The sequence below is a fragment of the Dendrobates tinctorius genome, unplaced genomic scaffold, assembly GCF_039654945.1.
Source record: "Dendrobates tinctorius isolate UK_male_01 unplaced genomic scaffold, ASM3965494v1 ptg000410l, whole genome shotgun sequence".
NCBI lineage: Eukaryota > Metazoa > Chordata > Amphibia > Anura > Dendrobatidae > Dendrobates > Dendrobates tinctorius.
In genome coordinates this window covers 1,581,697-1,601,211 of record NW_027362074.1, presented here as the reverse complement: position 1 = coordinate 1,601,211, position 19,515 = coordinate 1,581,697, and the positions used below count along the sequence as shown (strand labels likewise).

Here is a 19,515-nt window from a genome sequence, read left to right as displayed (position 1 = left end):
AACGCTGCATGGTCGCGGCCATCTTTTCGGCGTTGTTTGCAGAACAATAAAGTTGTTTGAGAGACAATAACGTTGCCAGGCAAAATAAGCGCCTGCACAATAAAGACAGGAGAAGCAAACGAATGTAGCGCATGCGTCCAGAGTATAGTGGGCATAGTGTGGTAGAGAACACTGCCAAGTAAAATGAGCGCATGCGCAAGAGGCACATGAACCAATAGACATGGCGCAAGCCATCATAGTGCACCAGACGGGATACAAAAAATTTGCTGGCTTAGTGATATATTTTAAGAGTTATATTTGTATAGGCACATGTGCAACAATAATGAATATTCCTAAAGTAATATAATTTATTGGAGAACAATAACATCGCCAGGCAAAGTGAGCGCCTGCGCAGTAAAGGCAAAGGAAGCTGACAGATCAAGTGTGTGTGTCCAGAATACACACCAGGCGTGATGTGGTACCTGACAACACCAAGCGGAGTAAGCGCCTGCGCAATGCGAGCGACTGGACACAGCACACACAGAGTACACCGGACAGAGTGCAATCATTGATCGCTTCTTTGCAAGGATGAAGATGGGAAAGAAGGCGCAGGATTTAAGCGATATATATTTTTACATCAAAATGAAAACACACATGGTGGTAACCCGCTCTTGGCCGAGCACATCTGGGAACACGAGTGAGACCCATGGAGTGCCCCCAACACTAACGATGGAGCGGGCGCCTGTACAGACCAGACACACGTAGTATCATCTTGAAGTGTCCATAAAAGCCACAAAAGCAGAGAAATCCCACAGAGTATAAATAGAATTATGTTACAGATGGACCCAAAAACCGTGATTGCAGCCCCAATATTAGGAAATAAAGCCTCAATCGGGCTTTGTAAGAGAAAATGTGACTTCATTTGAAGAACACATATCTATGGAAAATGCAAGATGCCCTGTTTGCATTTAAAACCATAATTGTTGAAAAGCCATGGCCCAGCGCACATTGCAAGACGAAGACGATTTACCACGAGGCCCAATATTATTTAGAAAAGGAGAAGGAAGACCCACAGACATCGCCATACAACCAATACGCTGATGAGGAGTAGAAAGGAGGTCAAATTAAAAATAATGAGAATCTAGATTTCTAGGTGACAAATCTAGATCTCGCAGTCTTGCTAATGCAAGGGGTTTGTATGATTTTAGAATGGAGCCGCAGACCCATAGGCGACAGATGTAACGCAGGTCCCCGTGACACAGCGAGTAGATGGAGAGATCTGTCTGAAACCTACAGGGGACGGATCGCTGGTCCAACCATGAAACGACAGATCCACTGGTTATTTGGAAAAAAGTGTTCAGAACAATCAAATCAGCCCATGACACGGTGCTGTGACCCGTCCGAGCTATCCAGAGCGCTAGGTCCAATCAGAACGGATTCTGCGGCAGCTTCGAGCCTCTCATAGGGACTATGGAAGCAGGCCAAAAGCTACACAAAATAAAAGTTTAAATCACCCCCCTTTCGCCCCAATCAAAATAAAAAAAAAAAAAAAAACACCAAACCTTTACATATTTGATATCACCGTGTTCAGAATCACCCGATCAATAAAAAAAAACAGGAATTAACCCGATCACTAAACGGAGTAGTGAGAAAAAAACGCCAGAATTATGGTCGCCGCGACATTGCATTAAAATGCAGTAATGGGCGATGAAAAGATCGTATCTGCACACAGGTGCTCTCATTAATAACGTCCGCTCGGTGCGAGGTTACTTTTTTTTTTTACCAAGTTTTGGTATTTTTTTCACCACTTAGATAAAAGAGAAGCTAGAGATGTTTGGAGTCTGTGAGCTCGTAACGACCCGGAGAATCATCATGGCAGTGATAGCATTTAGTGAACCCAGCAAAAAACAAACAAAAACCAGTCTGGGACTGCACTTTATTTGCAATTTCACCGCACTTGGAATTTTTTTTTTCCTGTTTTCGAGGACACGACATGGTAAAACCAATGGTGTCATTCAAAATTACAGCTTGTCCCACAAAATAAGCCCTCACACGGCCATAATGACGGAAAAATAAAAAAGTTATGGCTCTGGGAAGAAGAGGGCGAAAAACGAAAACAGAAAAAAGCTCTGGTTATTAAGGGGTTAAAGCGTGTGCTCCTGGTGATAGGCACATAGTAGTGGCAGTATTTCCAGGACTCATCACCCGTGTGTTCGGTGAGTGGTGGCAACGTGTATGAGCGGGGTGTGTGGTCTGTGTCGGGGGTGTGGTCTGTCGGGGCGTGGTCTGTGTCGGGGGCGGGGTCTGTGTCGGGGGGTGGGGTCTGTGTCGGGGTGTGATTTATGCTCCCATCGCAGCATAGGACAGAGGGTGAATGCTGAACTGAGTGACCGGGAGGTAGATTAACCCTTACAGGCGCAACCCCAAGTCACGTGCTGAAAAGCGGGTACGTGACAGTCCACAATGAGTCCACACAAAGGGAGCAGATCCGGGGGCGCCACCCAGAAATCCAACACCACAAAAATAGAAGTAGTCCTTGGGTGAGTTCAATGGATCCAGCAGATGAGGGACACGACAGTCCCACGTGGCAGCTTCCAACAATACACACGGTCACCGGGATCTCGCCGCAGCATAAGATCCCAGCCCTTCATAGATCACCACACAACTGACTAAGCCAACACATGAATCTATCGTCCTGGGATCAGCCCATCGATGGGGGAGGTTCACACCAACTTTTAACATGTGGCTACATTGAGAAGCTTCCAGAAGCTACCGACTCCATTCTATCTAACAGGTTTGTGTATTGGATGAGTCCCTGCTGAGAAGAACAAAGACAGAATCCCCCACTAGATGCAGCACAAGGGAGGTGGACCTAGGCCGGATTACATTACAGTCCAGGAACACAGGCCGGGGGAGGGACACGCTGTTACAGCAGGCCGCCAACCCCGACCGAGGAGGAGGAAGAAATGGCAGGCCGTCACCCCTCCAACCGAGGAGAGGGTGGAAAGAGACTGAGGAGAGGGTGGGCCACCAACTCCGACCGAGGAGGAGGAAGAGAGGGCAGGCCGTCACCCCCCAACCGAGGAGAGGGTGGGCCGCCACCCCTGACCGAGGAGAAGAGGGCAGGCCGTCACCCCCCGACCGAGGAGGAGAGGGTGGGCCACTAACTCCGACCGAGGAGGAGGAAGAGAGGGCAGGCCGTCACCCCCCGACCGAGGAGGAGAGGGTGGGCCACTAACTCCGACCGAGGAGGAAGAGAGGGCAGGCCGTCACCCCCGACCGAGGAGGAGAAGGTGGGCCGCCAACCTCAACCGAGGAGGAGGAAGAGAGGGCAGGCCGTCACCCCCCGACCGAGGAGGAGAGGGCAGGCTGCCACCCACCCGACCGAGGAAGAGAGGGCAGGCAGTCACCCCCGACCGAGGAGGAGGAAGAGAGAGCAGGCCGTCACCCCCCGACCGAGGAGGGCAGGCTGCCACCCCCGACCGAGAAGAGCAGGCCGCCACCCCCCCGACCGAGGAAGAGAGGGCAGGCAGTCACCCCCGACCGAGGAGGAGGAAGAGAGGGCAGGCCGTCACCCCACGACCGAGGAGGAGAGGGCAGGCTGCCACTCCCCCGACCGAGGAAGAGAGGGCAGGCCGCCACCCCCGACCGAGGAGGAGGAAGAGAGGACAGGCCGCCACCCCCGACCAAGGAAGAGAGGGTGGGTCGCCACCCCTGACCAAGGAGGAGAGGGCAGGCCGCCACCCCTGACCGAGGAGGAGGAAGAGAGGGCAGGCCGCCACCCCCGACCGAGGAGTTGGAAAGGGTAGGCCTCCAGCCCCGACGGAGGAGGAGGGTCGTCACCCCCGATCGAGGGTGAGAGGGCAGGCCGCCACCCCTGACTGAGGAGAAGTACTAGAGGAAGGGTCGTCACCCCCGACTGAGGAAGGAGGAGGAGAGGGCAGGTTGCCCTAACTGGAAGAGGTGGAGGAGAGGGTGGCTGCCACCCATGACCGAGGAGGAGAGAACAGTTCCCCAACCCCTAACGGAAAGAGGAGGAGAGGGCAAACTCCCAACCCCCCATCCCCCGACTGACGAGGTGGAGGGCTCACCCCCCCAACCGAGGGGGTGGAGGAGAGGGCATGTTCGCCCCCTGATCTAGAAGTGGGCAGGTCACCTATGACCAAGGAAAGGGTAGCCGCCCCCATAGACTAAGAGGGGGACTGGACCCCTAGGAAAAAAAATTGATGACATACACCCTACACCCGCGACCAAGGGGAGGACAGGTCACATTTCCCACCACCCCAACCAAGGAGAAGACATGTCAACCCTGTCCGTGGAAATAATGAATAGACCCCCGGGAGAAACCCAGCCCCAAAATTTGAAGATTGTTGGGTACAGCCGGGACCAGCTGCTTGGAAAGCATTGCTCAAACCGGGCGCCGAATTTTTTGCCTCTAGGACATTATTACACGAAAGCTTGGCTACAAGGTGAGCTGCAACATGCGCTACATGTTGACAGATCGACCAGAAGAATCCAACTTCACCTGCCAGAAGTGAAGACTACTGGCCCTTTGTGACGACTCCTGGAGTGGACCCTCTGGGTCGTGACACCAACCCTCCCAGGGCGAGCTGACCTAGTGAAGAGCACCCCCTATACAGGGAGTGTCAGGGGCAAGCCCCAGGGGGTGAGGTACCACGACTGCTGGCACCAGGCGGCCGGCTCACAGGAGACACGAGTGGGTGAGTGTGTCTGCGGGAACGTGTAAAGCGTGGACACGGGAACACGTGGTATACAGAGACTTCGTTCGTCCGGGTGTGAGTGAAGCAGGATGCGTGCAAGGCGCAGGTCAGAGCACGGAGTCAGGCAGCAGGTGTGCCAGGAGGTGTAACAGTACAGGAGCAGGGTGTGTGCCAGAGGGCACAACTGAGAATAAGACAGAGCACAGGATTGGTACATGTGCCAGGAGGCACAACAGAGTAAGAGACTGAGTACAGGATCAGAGCATGTGCCAGGAGGCACAACTGAGTATAAGACAGAGCACGGAATCAGAGTGTGTGCCAGGAGGCACAACTGAGTATAAGACAGAGCACGGAATCAGAGTGTGTGCCAGGAGGCACAACTGAGGATGAGAGAGTACAGGGTAAAAGCGTGTGCCAGGAGGCACAACCGAGTATGAGACAGAGTACAGGGTCAGAGCATGTGCCAGGAGGCACAACCGAGTACGAGACAGAGCACAGGGTCAGAGCGTGTGCCAGGAGGCACAACCAAGTACGAGACAGAGCACAGGGTCAGAGCGTGTGCCAGGAGGCACAACCAAGTACAAAGCAGAGGACCTGAATACAGCGCACAGCCAGGCAGGGACACGGCAGACCAAGCCAGGAAGCACAACAATAATCAGGCACCTCCCCTAGGGGGAGGTCGTCTGAGATAGCACATGACTACTACTGGTTCCGGGTCAGGTCCTCCATTACCATAGAGAGGATCGAGCCCTACACAGCACTGACAGGAGAGCGCAAACGTCACATGTAGGAGGAGACCCGGGGACGAGAGCTGTGCGTGCGCACCCGACGGGACCCCCGGAGTGACCGTGGCTCCGGAAGAGATGACGTCGGGACCGAGGTCCTGCCCCCAGGTGAGCACGGCGTGACACCCTTTCAGAAGAAAAGGTGCGGGGTCTGGAAGAAAGAATTGTAACTTTGAAACTCATCAAAGAAAAGAAGTCTTCCTAGACAGAACAGAAGCATCTCTACTGGTCACAGAAGGTGAACAAAGTGTCAGAGAACCTCCAAAAGCAGATGGAAGCATGTGACCAAAAGAAGCAAGAAGACCATGGAGACTGTTATGAATGAGTCACCGAAGGAGGAAAAAATAAAAAAACAAGCTAAGTCCAGAAAACCGGAGAGGTTGGTAGCTATCGGATTGCAGACCCCTGATCCTATCCACAACAACTAACAGTAGCCTTGGGGGGGTTCCTACGATGCCCTAGACCCCTCGATCACAGCCGGAGAACTAAATAGGCCTAAAGAAAGAAAGGGGAACTCTAAACTGCCCCAGAACAGACCCCAAAGCAATAGGCAGCCCCCAACACATAATGACGGTGAAGCAAGATGAAAACACTAACACAGATAGAAAGATAGGTTGAGCAAACGATGGGGCCCAAGCTAACTAAAAAGGACAGGATAGAAAAGCTGCTGTCTGCAATCCGCAAAAAACCCTACCAAAAAATGTCCCAACCGTCTGATAGGAAAAACAGGCCCTGAAGTCGCTATGACTTCAAAATGACTATATCAGCACTCAGGTAAATTCTGAAGACAGAGCAAAGAGACAAAAATGGAACTCAGCACACCCCCGACCGGGGATGGCTTTACTCCAAAAAACAAGGTATACAAAACAAAACAATTAAGTTCAGTAGCAGAGCAAAAACTTATCTTTGGGAAGCAGGAAACAGACTGGTCTCCAAGAATCCAGCAGAGAAATCACCAGCGACTCAGAAGGGCGTCGGCTGCCTTATATCCAGTCAGAAGTTCCTGTTACCCAGTCATCATCTACCAGCTCAGGTGTTTGGTAATCAGCCTCACTACCTTCCTTCACCAGAAGAGGGAGTTCATCAGACATAGACGGTGAAGGTGAAAATGAACTCACAACAGTACCTCCCCCTTGAGGAGGGGTCACCGAACCCTCATCCACGCCACCAGGGCGATCAGGATGGGCCCGATGAAAGGCACAAACCAATCTTTCGGCATGAATATTGGATGCAGGGACCCAAGAATTATCCTCCTGGCCATAACCCTTCCATTTAACCAAATACCGGAGTCTCCGTCTAGCCAGGCGAGAATCCAGTATCTTCTCAACCTCATATTCCACATTACCTTCAACCAATACCGGGTCAGGAGGTGCCACCACAGGAAGTACTGGCTCAACAAACCTCTTTAACAGAGACTTACGAAACACGTTATGGATCTTAAATGTAACAGGAAGAGCCAATCGAAAAGAGACTGGATTAAGAATCTCCAAAATCTTGTAAGGTCCAATAAATCTAGGTTTAAACTTTGGAGAAGCCACCTTCATAGCGATATTCTTTGATGACAACCAAACCATATCACCCACCTTAAACTGGGGGACCAATGGTCCTATGCCGGTTGGAAAACCGCTGGGCCTTTTCCTGGGAGAGAGACAACTTATCCACCACTTGGTCCCAGATCTGGTGCATTCTCTCCACCACAGTGTCAACACCTGGGCAGGCAGAAGGCTCCACCTGCCCTGAAGAGAATCGAGGATGAAACCCAAAGTTACAAAAAAAAGGTGACATCAAACTGGCAGAACTAGCTCTATTATTTAAAGCAAATTCGGCTAAGGGCAAAAATGAAACCCAATCATCCTGATCAGCGGAAATAAAACATCTCAAATACGACTCCAAGGTCTGGTTTGTTCTCTCCGTCTGCCCATTGGTCTGAGGGTGAAACGCAGAGGAGAAGGACAACTGAATTCCCAGCTTGGAACAGAAAGTGCTCCAAAATCTAGACACAAACTGAACTCCTCTGTCAGACACAATATTCTCAGGAATCCCGTGCAAGCGAACCACCTGTTGCAAAAACAAGGGCACCAACTCTGAGGAAGATGGCAACTTAGGGAGTGGTACAAGATGGACCATCTTAGAGAATCTATCACAAATCACCCAAATAACAGTCATTCTCTGAGAGACAGGCATATCAGAGATAAAATCCATTGAAATATGGGTCCATGGCCTCCTGGGCACCGGCAAAGGCATCAACAACCCACTAGAGCGAGAACAAGGTTTAGACCGAGAGCAAGTCCCACAGGACTGCACAAAATTCCTGACATCACGAGACAAGGCGGGCCACCAAAAAGACCGACTCACCAGATCTCTACTACCAAAAATACCTGGATGACCAGCCAATGCAGAGCAATGAACTTCAGACATCACTCTCTTCCTCCACTGGTCAGGAACATACAATTTTCCAATGGGACAACGCTCAGGTTTGTCCTCCTGAAACTCTTCCAGAGCACGTCTCAAATCGGGCGAGATGGCAGAAAGAACTACCCCCTCACCTAAGATGGTAGCAGGCTTAGTCACAACAGGAGAATCAGCAAGGAAACTCCTAGAGAGGGCGTCTGCCTTGACATTCTTAGCGCCCGGAAGAAAAGAGACCACAAAATCAAAACGTGTAAAAAACAAGGCCCACCTAGCCTGTCTAGGATTCAAGCGTTTGGCCGACTCCAGGTAAATCAAATTCTTTTGGTCAGTTAGGACCACGACTTGATGTTTAGCTCCCTACAACCAATGTCTCCACTCCTCAAATGCCCATTTCATGGCTAACAGTTCCCGATTCCCCACATCATAGTTACGTTCAGATGGAGAGAACTTTCGGGAAAAGAAAGCACAGGGATTCATTTTAGATGTTACAGGATCCTTTTGGGACAAAACAGCTCCTGCACCAATCTCAGAAGCGTCCACCTCTACCTGAAACGGGAGAGAGACATCAGGTTGCCGCAAAATCGGAGCAGAAGTGAACCTCCGCTTCAGCTCCTGAAAGGAAGAAACAGCCTCTGGAGACCAATTCAGCACATCAGCACCCTTCTTAGTCAGATCAGTCAATGGTTTGGCAATACCTGAAAAATTAGCTATAAATTTACGATAAAAATTAGCAAAACCCAAAAACTTCTGGAGGGCCTTCAAAGAAGTGGGCTGAACCCAATCATAAATGGCCTGTACCTTGACCGGGTCCATTTCAATAGTTGACGGAGACAAAATAAATCCCAAAAATGAAATCCTCTGTACCCCAAAAAGGCATATCGATCCCTTGACATACAGGGAATTCTCCCTCAAAATCCGGAACACGGTCCGAAGATGTTCCACATGAGAGTCCCAATCCCTGGAAAAGATCAAAATATCATCCAGATAGATGATCAAAAATTTATTCACAAAGTCCCGGAATATATCATTCATGAAGCACTGGAAGACAGAAGGGGCATTAGTGAGCCCAAAAGGCATCACCAGGTACTCAAAATGTCCCTCCGGAGTATTAAACGCCGTCTTCCATTCATCCCCATGCTTAATGCGGATAAGATTATACGCCCCCCTGAGGTCAAGCTTGGTAAACCAGCAAGCACCTTTAACTCTGGAGAATAGATCAGAAATCAGGGGTAACGGATACTGATATTTAACAGTAATTTTGTTGAGGGAACGATAATCAATACAAGGTCTTAATGAACCATCTTTCTTAGCCACGAAAAAAACCCCAGCACCTCAGGGTGAAGAGGATGGTCTAATATGACCCTTCTCCAACGACTCCCTAATATAGGATCGCATAGCCTCGTGCTCGGGTACAGATAAATTGAAAAGCCGACCCTTGGGGAATTTACACCCAGGCATCAACTCAATTGCACAGTCATAACTCCTATGAGGAGGCAAAGACGCAGACTCATTCTCACTAAATACATCATAAAAGTCCGCCAAATAGTCAGGAACATCATGCGACTGAGGAGAGGTGGAGAAAACAGGAGCATCACTAAGGGCACACCGACAACCCCAACTCACCACAGACACAGATTTCCAATCCAAAACTGGATTATGGATTTGCAACCAGGGAAACCCCAGAACAATGGTATCATGCAAATTATGCAACACCAAAAATCTGCAATTCTCTTGATGGTCTGGGGCGACCCGCATCACCACCTGGGTCCAAAACTGAGGTTTATTCTTCGCCAAAGTAGTAGCATCAATACCCCTCAAAGGGATAGGCGTCCGCAGAGGTGTCATAGGAAATCCACAACGTTCAGCAAAATCCAAGTCCATCAGGTTCAGAGCTGCTCCCGAATCCACAAAAGCCTTGGCGAAAAATGTGGACAGGGAGCAGATCAGAGTAATTGCCAGAAGAAACTTAGGTTGAACACTACCCACAGCAAATGTGTGTGCAAAACGTTTCTCTCGTTTAGGGCAGACAGAAATGATATGCGAGGCATCTCCACAGAAGAAACACAGCTTATTACGCCTTCTGAACTCCTGACGTTGCGCCCCAGACAAAACTCTATCACATTGCATAGGTCCAGACATTTGTTCAACAGGTGGCAACATCTCTCGTGTAGTTTGCGTTCACGTAAATGCCGATCCACCTGAATGGCTAATGACATAGAATCGTCAAGACCAGAGGGAACAGGAAATTCCACCATAGTATCTTTTACGGTTTCTGACAAACCCTTCCGAAAGAGAGCTGCCAAGGCACCATCATTCCAGGTAGTAATGACCGCCCACTTTCGGAATTTGACAGTACAACTCTACAGAATCCTGACCCTGGCTCAATGCCAACAGGGTCTTTTCAGCCTGATCAATAGCATTAGGTTCATCATACAACAACCCCAAGGCTTGAAAAATAGGTATTAGACCTACCGGTAATGATGTTTCCAGGAGTCCATCCTGACAGCACCATGGAGGACGTCCTCCTCCTTACAGGGACAGGAAAACACACAAGAGGTTAAAAGGTCATGTCCCACCTCCTCTCCCTCAGTGATTTAACAAGTACCACAAGGTGGATGATGCTAGTAACAGTTTAATGAAACAATCATATTACAGCATATGACATAACATAATACAACATAGTATAACATAACAGGGAGGGAACTACCCGTGCTGTCAGGATGGACTCCTGGAAACATCATTACCGGTAGGTCTAATACCTATTTTCCAGGACATCCACCTGACAGCACCATGGAGAGTACCAAAGCACCTCCTCAGGGTGGGATTACCGCCTGGAGAACCTTTCTCCCAAATGCGGTCTGTTGACCAGCTAACACATCAAGCTTGTAGTGCTTGCAGAATGTATTAAGACTGGCCCAGGTTGCTGCTCTACAGATCTGATCAACCGACGCCCCCGCCCGTTCGGCCCATGAGGCCAATACTGCCCTCGTAGAGTGGGCTTTTATGGAATTTGGCGGGTTGGCGCCTTCAGCTTGGTAGGCGTCCGAGATTACTGAGGTAATCCAGCGCGCGATGGACGCCTTAGAGGCCCTCTTCCCCTTATTTCTACCCCCAAAGAGGATGAACAGGTTCGGGTCGATGCGTCAGCTATTGGTGGCCTCTAGGTAGTCTATAACTGCGCGCCTCACATCCAGCGAGTGAAGATGCTGCTCCTTCTTATTACAGGGATTATCACAGAAGGATGGTAACACTACCTCCTGATTTAGATTTTTTGGAGAGGCTACCTTTGGGGTAAATGCCGGGTCTAATCTTAAGATTATACGGTCCTCTCTTATCTGGAGATATGGGTCCTTAGTGGACAGGGCCTGGATCTCCCCTATTCTTTTGGCCGTGGTAATGGCTACTAGGAAGGCCGTTTTACGAGTGAGAGCAGAGATGGTTATTTTCTCATCGAGAGCGTAGGGGTCTGTACAGTGAAACCGAAGTACCAGGCCTAGGTCCCAAGGCGGGGTGAGCTGCCTAATCGTGGGGCGCAGGCGCTGTGTGGCTCTTATAAATCTTATTACCCAGGGATGTGAAGCTAACTGGTAATCGAAGAAGGCACTCAAGGCTGAAACCTGAACCTTTAGAGTGCTGGGCTTAAGGCCTTTATTAAAACCTGCCTGCAAAAAGCTTAGTATGTTAGGGAGGTCAGGGGCGCCTGCCACAAGATCGGACCTGCCACCCTCCAGACAGAATCTTTTCCATATTTTTCGATAGATTGCGGATGTCACCGGTTTCCTACTGGCCTGTAAGGTGGATATGACCTGATCCGACAGTCCCTTTGCCTTCAGGATGTCCCTCTCAGGATCCAAGCCGACAGGTGGAGTCTTGCTGGGTCCAGGTGGCGGATCGGGCCCTGGTGGATGATGTCCTTCCACAGGGGTAGTTCGACTGGATTTTCTACTGCCATGGCTCCTAGAAGGGGGAACCAGCTTCTCCTCGGCCAATATGGCACAATCAACATCACTCTTGCGTGGTCTTCGCGAATCTTCCTGAGCACTGCCGGTATGAGAGCCAGTGGTGGGAACGCATAAGAGAGGGATTCTCCCCAAGTCTGACTCAGGGCGTCTACACCTTCCGGGTGGTCCGTCGGATTCAGGGAGTAGAACCTGGGGACCTTCGAGTTTTTCCGGCTTGCGAAAAGATCTATAGTGGGGGTCCCCCCAACGCCGACAAAGGTGGTCGAAGATTTCCATGTTCAGTTACCATTCTGTCGGGTGGATCTGTTTTCTGCTCAGGTAGTCTGCCACTTCGTTCTGGGAACCTTCTAAGTGTACTGCGGTCACTGATCGGACTGTTCGTTCTGCCCACGTGAATATTTTTCCCGCCAGGGCCTGTAGTGGTTGATGTCTGGTCCCTCCCTGGTGCTTCAGGAATGCCACTGCCGTTGTATTGTCGGATAATATGCGGACATGACGATTCTTTAGTACCGACTGGTTTCTCCGCAGCGCTTCCAAACTGTGAAGAGCTCTCTGAAATTGGAGGATCGGGTCCTGATGCCTGCTGGCCATTTCCCCTGGAAGATCTTCCCTTCTATGTGGGCTCCCCATCCCCACGCACTGGCGTCTGTGGTGACTACCACGTATGGAGAGGTTGTCCATTGTACGCCCACCTGAAGGTTTCTGGACTGTGTCCACCACCGCAGGGACTCCTTCACTCGTTCTGGCAGCCTTAGGGGTCTGTCTAGCGACGTCTGACTTCTGTCCCACCTTGCGAGGATTTCTCTCTGTAACAACCTCGAGTGGAATTGGGCCCAACGGACACACTGGATGCAGGCTGTCATGAGGCCCAAGACTTCCATTGCCTCTCTTATGGAACATTGACGCCTCAACAGGTCTCTGGTTCTGGCCTGAACAGTCTTCTGCTTCTGCTCGGGTAGCCAGGATATTCTGTTGGCTGAATCTAGGAGGACTCCGAGGAATACTTTTCTGGTGTCTGCCCTGAGGTACGACTTCTCCCAGTTGATCACCCAGCCAAGGAACTCCATTACGGTAGTTGCTCGGATTCTGTCTCGAATGAGCGCTTCTTTGGATCTTGCCACCAGTAGGAAGTCGTCCAGGTATGGAATGATCACAATACCCTGATCTCTTAGGTAGGCCACCACCTCTACCACCAATTTTGTAAAGATTCTGGGAGCTGAGGCCAACCCGAATGGAAGACACTGGAACTGGCAGGTCCGGGCTGGTAAACTGACCGCGAACCTTAGAAGGCTCTGGGATGAGGGATGGATAGGGACCTGGTAGTATGCCTTTTTTAGGTCTAGGGTGCACATAACGGCGTCCCTGTCTATTAGGGGGATTGCGGATCGGATCGATTCCATCCGGAATCTCTTGTATATGACCCAGGCATTTAGTGGTCTCAGGTTTATGATGGTACGGGCCTCGCCGGATGGTTTTGTGATTGAAAACAGGGAAGAGTAGTGCCCTCTTCCTCTTTCCGTCCGGGGAACTGGTATTATGACCTCTGAGTTTACCATGTCCTGAAGATCCGTCCACATTGCGGAGTCCTCCAGGATGACAGTGGGGGCAATATATCTGTCGGGGGGAGGTGAATAGAGCTCTATTCTGTAGCCTTCCGCGATGGTTCTGAGAACCCATGGATTGTGGGTGACTCGGGACCAGTTTGCTGCGAAGTGGCGAAGTCTCCCCCCAACACCTATGGCGTCATTGCCTCCTCGATCTAGATGTTGATGTGAATGAGGGACCCCTGTTCCTCCCGTCTTCGCTGAAGGAGCCCCTATAGGAGCTTCTATTGGACTTTGCTCGACCCCTGAATTCCGTCTGCCTCCTGAAGAAGGAGCCTCTCCGAAAGGACTGGGGCCGCCTGGGTTTTTCCTCTGGGAACCCTTTATTTTTATCGGACACTAGCTCTAGGATGTTATCTAGGGCTGGACCAAATACCCTCAGGCCTGAGAAGGGGATGGCGCATAGCTTTGTTTTAGAAGCGTTATCCCCCGACCAGGATTTAAGCCAGACTGCTCTCCGGGCCGCATTAGAGAGGGAGCTGCTTCTGGCTGCAAACCTTACTGATTCAGCCGACGTATCCGACAGGAACGCCGTGGCTGTTTTCATGAGAGGAAGTGATGCTAGGATCTCTGATCTAGGGGTCTTGTTGGTTAGGTGTTCCTCCAACTGCCCCATCCACAAAAACATAGACCTGGCCAGAGGTGGCTGCTATGTTGGCCCTAATCAGAGCCGCCGACGTCTCCCAAGTTCTTTTTAGCAAGACGTCCGCCTTCCTATCCATCGGGTCTCGGAGACCTGACGAGTCCTCGAATGGGATGGCCGTCTTTTTGGTAACCTTGGCAACTGGGACATCTATTTTAGGGACTTCCTCCCATGCCCGTGTATCTTCGGGATCAAAAGGCAGTCTACTTTTAAAGTCTCGTGAGAGTATCAACCGACGCTCTGCCTCTTTCCACTCTTCCTGGACCATTGTTTTGATGTGTTCACTTACGGGGAACACTACCTGTTTCCGGGCCACGAGTCCACCAAACATTAAGTCCTGTCTGGACTGTGGTTTAGGTACTTCCTCTATTTGCATAGTATTTCTGACTGCCTGGACCAGCTCGTCCGTGTCCTCCAGTCTGAACAGGTACTTCCTGCTCTGATTCTGTCTATCCCCCGGGATCTCGCCTTCTTCCTCCTGGTCTGAATCCCGGAAGTCGGACTCCTCGCTAGGGCTTGCTTCCGACACTGGGTCTGCTTCCCACCTTGGACGCTTGCGACTTGGCCCTGGGCTGGGGGACCGACGCCGCGTAAGGCCGGCAGTAGAGGCCTGAACTTCCTCCCTTATCAGCAATCTCATTTCGGAAAGGAGGGATGGCTGTTCCTCGCCTATGACCCTTGAGGTACAGGGTCCGCATAGGGTCTTGCTATAGGTGTCTGGCAGCTTTACCCTGCATACGGGGCATTGGACCGATTTGGAGGTGGCTTTTGCCGGGTCCTTCACCGAGGGGGATTCTGCCGGGGTTCCCTTCTCCTAATAATACAGAAGGGGCACCTACTCAGATCTGGGCTGTGGGGATGGGTGGGGGAGGGTGGTCTGCGCACTTACCCCTCCGCCTGCTGGAGCGTTGCCTTCCATTCTGGCACGATTCTGCCGAGCGCTGTGGATCTCAGGAGCGCGCGCCCGGGATTCAAAAGCCGGCGTCTGACGTCACCGGATGTGACGCACAATCTCCGCGATAGGCCTCCTCCACTTCCTGCCCGGGCTCCTGCGCGTGACCGCGCTCTGCTTCTCCCCCGGTGCCTGCTCAGACCGCCGCTTGCAGGGAACCGCCCCCCCGTCTGCTATGGCGGTCTGTTGGCGCCTTCCAGCGCTGTCCCCGCCGTTGGAGCCATCCTGCGGGTGCCTGGCCCGCCGTCTGCAGGGGCCCGCCTGTCATGGCGCTGCTGCGCCCATCCTTCTGCCGGTGCCCGCTCGGCCAGCCGCCTGCGGGGAGCCGACCCTCGCCTGCTATGGCGGTGCGTCCTGGAGCCGAGAGCCTCCCACAGGGAGGAACGGCTCCCTCCAGGAGCGTCGTCCTGCTCCTGGCCTTTGGAGCAGAGGGACTCCCCATCGGAGAGTTTCGGCCCCGGGACCTCTTGACAGGGGAAGGCTTGGACTGGCCGCACGATCCCCTGAGCCCCTCCGGTAAGTATCTTGTGTGTCCCTCCTTGCAGGGACAGGAAAAACACTGAGGGAGAGGGGGTGGGACATGACCTTTTAACCTCTTGTGTGTTTTCCTGTCCCTGTAAGGAGGAGGAGGACGTACTCCACGGTGCTGTCAGGTGGACGTCCTGGAAAAATGCGTTCACATTAGTCAGAATAGGATCATCAGGTTTCAAAGAAAACGCCCAATCCTGGGGATCGCCGCGCAGCAAAGAGATGACAATTTTAACCTGCTGCGCGGAGTTCCCCGACGAGTTAAGCTTCAAGGCAAAAAATAATTTACAATTATCCTTAAAATTCAAAAATTTAGTCCGATCCCCAAAAAACACATCAGGAGTAGGGATCTTTGGTTCAGCAGCATGTGAATGAGCAAGGTAGGCGGAAATTCCCCAAACTTCAGCAGTGAACTGCTCCACATGATCAGACAATTGCTTTATCTCCATTGAGAGAGAAAAAAAAAATTCCCCCTACGGCCTCAGAGACATAGAGGAAAAAATATACACAAAAAAAAAAAAATATTCTGACAAACATTTTTTTTTACAATTCCTTCCTGCTATTGAGTACCCTAGAATCTGCGGTATGGCTGGTGATTCTGTTATGAATGAGTCACCGAAGGAGGAAAAAACAAAAATACAAGCTAAGTCCAGAAAACCGGAGAGGTTGGTAGCTATCGGATTGCAGACCCCTGATCCTATCCACAACAACTAACAGTAGCCGGGGGGGCTCCTACGATGCCCTAGACCCCTCGATCACAGCCGGAGAACTAAATAGGCCTAAAGACAGAAAGGGGAAATCTAAACTGTCCCAGAGCAGACCCAAAGCAATAGACATCCCCAAACATATAATGACGGTGAAGCAAGATGAAAATACTAACACAGATAGAAAGATAGGTTGAGCAAACGGACAGGATAGAAAAGCTGCTGTCTGCAATACGCAAAAAACCCTACCAAAAAATGACCCAACCGTCTGATAGGAAAAACAGGCCCTGAAGTCGCTAGGACTTCAAAATGACTATATCAGCACTCAGGTAAATTCTGAAGACAAAGCAAAGAGACAAACTGATCAGAGACAAAAATGGAACTCAGCACACCCCCGACCGGGGATGGCAGAACTCCAAAAAACAAGGTAAACAAAACAAAACAAAACTAATAAGTTCAATAGCAGAGCAAAAACTTATCTTTGGGAAGCAGGAAACAAACTGGTCTCCAAGAATCCAGCAGAGAAATCACCAGCCACTCAGAAGGGCGTCGGCTGCCTTATATCCAGTCAGCAGTTCCTGTTACCCAGTCATCATCTACCAGATCAGGTGTTTGGTAATCAGCCTCACTACCTTCCTTCACCAGAAGAGGGAGTTCATCAGACATAGACGGTGAAGGTGAAAATGAACTCACAACAGGAGACATCACCAACCACACAACTGACAAACCGATACCAAGGTCTTGTGGAGGATCATAGAATGGTAGAGTTGGCAGGGACCTCCTGGGTCATCTGGTCCAACTCCCTGCTCAAAGCAGGATTCACTAAATCATCCCAGTCAGATGTCTGTCCAGGCTCTGTTTGAAGACTTCCATTGAAGGAGAACTCACCACCACTCGTGGCAGCCTGTTCCACTCATTGATCACTCTGTCAAAAAGTTTTTTCTAATATCTAATCTGTGTCTCCTCCCATTCAGTTTCATCCCATTGCTTCTAGTCTTTCCTTGTGCAAATGAGAATAAAGTTGATCCTTCTACAGTGTGACAGCCCTTTAGATATTTGTAGACAGCTATTAAGTCTCCTCTCAGTCTTCTCTTTTGCAAACTAAACATTCCCAAATCCTGCAACCTTTCCCCATAAGACAGGGTTTGCAGACCGGTCACCATTCTGGTCGCTCTTCTCTGAACTTGCTCCAGTTTGTTGATGTCTGTTTTAAAATGTGCAAAATACAAGATACAATTGTGGGCGCAGTCAGCTGTGCATGTTAGCAACATCCCCCTGACGAAGCCGTCCAGGTTACGGCGGTACGCGAGGGGTAATGGTCCTGGGTATGGCATCCGTGTATCTTTATTTCCATTGCGACTATTGTCTTGGTGGCAGTGTTAGATCTTGTTTTGCCTTACTACGTGTCCTGGCACCACTGACATGTGGAGTTGACTTCTCTTTCCCCTTCTCCTTGCTATCTGGGATTAGTAGGGTCCTAGCATGAAAACTATATAACATGGATTTGTGTTTGTGGTGCTTTACTATGGGCTGGGCTTGGTTTAGGGTTATTTAGTCCTCATGAGCCTGGGAATAGGGAGGGATACTGCTATAGTGTCGGTGGACTATATGCTCACATTATATGTACTTAGACGTATGACACTTTTGTATTGATATGCATTTTAGGTACCATGGATGCCAGAGTTTTGTGATTTTATCATGTTTTTATTGTGTATAACTCTTTTGTATCAATAAAAATTACTCATTTCAGTCGTCACTTTAATTGGTGCAGTGTGTGCTTTTTCTTTTTTAAAATGTGGCGCCCAAAACTGGACACAATATTCCAGATGAGGTCTGACCAAAGAGGAGTAGAGGGAAATAATGACTTCACGTGATCTAGACTGTATGCTTCTGTTAATACATCCTAGAATTGCATTTGCCTTTTTTGCTGCTGCATCACACTGTTGACTCGTGTTCAGTCTGTGATCTATTAGTATACACGTCTTTTTCACATGTGCTGTTGCTTAGCCCTATTCCTCCCATTCTGTATATGCTTTTTTCATTTTTATTGCACAGATGTAGTACTTTGCATTTTTCCCTGTTAAAAACCATTCTGTTAGTTGCTGCCCACTTCTCCAGTTTATATCTTTTTGAATCCTCTCTATGTTACTATGAACTCACCCCGAATCTGGAGGGTTTACTTTTCATTATGTCATTCCACAACTTGCACCAGGTGGACTGTGTGGAAAGTCCTGGAGGAGGAGAACACAGCGTCAGACACGTCCCCTGTATGCCAAGGCTTCAGTGGGGCAGCACTCACCCTTCCGCACAGCGGTCTGCTCGATCCTCTCCAGGTAATAGATGTTCATCAGCGGGAGGAGACCCTGGAGGATCACAGTAGGGAGCCCTGCAGATACACGACCACTGCAATCAGAAGCCCACAGGATCACAGCGACCACCGCCCCAGCCATAGGATCCTCCTCAGTCACAGGATACCACCCCCTCAGTCACACGATCCCCCACCCCCTCAGTCACACGATCCCCCCCCCCCCCTCAGTCTCAGGATCCCCCCCCCCCTCAGTCTCAGGATCCCCCCCCCCCCTCAGTCTCAGGATCCCCCCCCCCCCCTCAGTCTCAGGATCCCCCCCCCCCCTCAGTCTCAGGATCCCCCCTCAGTCTCAGGATCCCCCCCCCTCAGTCTCAGGATCCCCCCCCCTCAGTCTCAGGATCCCCCCCCCTCAGTCTCAGGATCCCCCCCCTCAGTCTCAGGATCCCCCCCCTCAGTCTCAGGATCCCCCCTCAGTCTCAGGATCCCCCCTCAGTCTCAGGATCCCCTCACCCCACACGTCCTCCTCCAGAAGCTCCATGTTGGCGGTGACGGCCCGGGCGGACAGCAGGAACAGGCTCGGGCTCCCTCCAGCATCTTCCGGCGCTGTCTCCATGGCCTGAGCTCCCCGCTCAGCGGCTTTTGTCACGGGGAACCGAAACCAGAAGCCTCGGACAAGTCAAGAGGGAGGAAACCGCCGAGACTGCCAGTCACAGCGCCGCCATCTTCGCGGGGAAGGGCTGCCGGAATCACGTGACGTGTCCGCAATGATGAGCGGGTCACGTGCTCCATCAATGTGGCCGACATGTTGTGAACGGCACACGTACAAGATTCGTATAGTGAGTAGCCACCAGAAACATGGCCGCCGCAGCGATGACGTCTGGCGGGGCGGAGCAGCCTGACGGGGCGGGGCATCCTAA

General features: G+C 51.0%; 1 protein-coding gene across 5 annotated transcripts in view; it reads right to left on the bottom strand.

Moving 5' to 3' along the window:
* LRRC41 (leucine rich repeat containing 41) overlaps positions 1–19,383 on the bottom strand; it is an 86,761-nt gene extending 67,378 nt beyond the window's left edge. Inside the window, exons 1-3 of one of the 5 annotated variants that reach the window (XM_073563943.1) lie at positions 19,109–19,383; positions 18,590–18,676; positions 18,451–18,521 (exon numbers count right to left, since the gene is read on the bottom strand). In XM_073563943.1, coding sequence (XP_073420044.1) covers positions 18,451–18,521; positions 18,590–18,676; positions 19,109–19,211 — 261 coding nt within the window. In that variant the 5' untranslated portion in view covers positions 19,212–19,383. Of the gene's footprint in view, positions 1–18,450; positions 18,522–18,589; positions 18,694–19,108 lie in introns of those variants that run through there. The other 4 variants (XM_073563942.1, XM_073563944.1, XM_073563945.1 and 1 more) reach the window with 4 other exon arrangements.
* Positions 19,384–19,515: the final 132 nt, after the last annotated feature.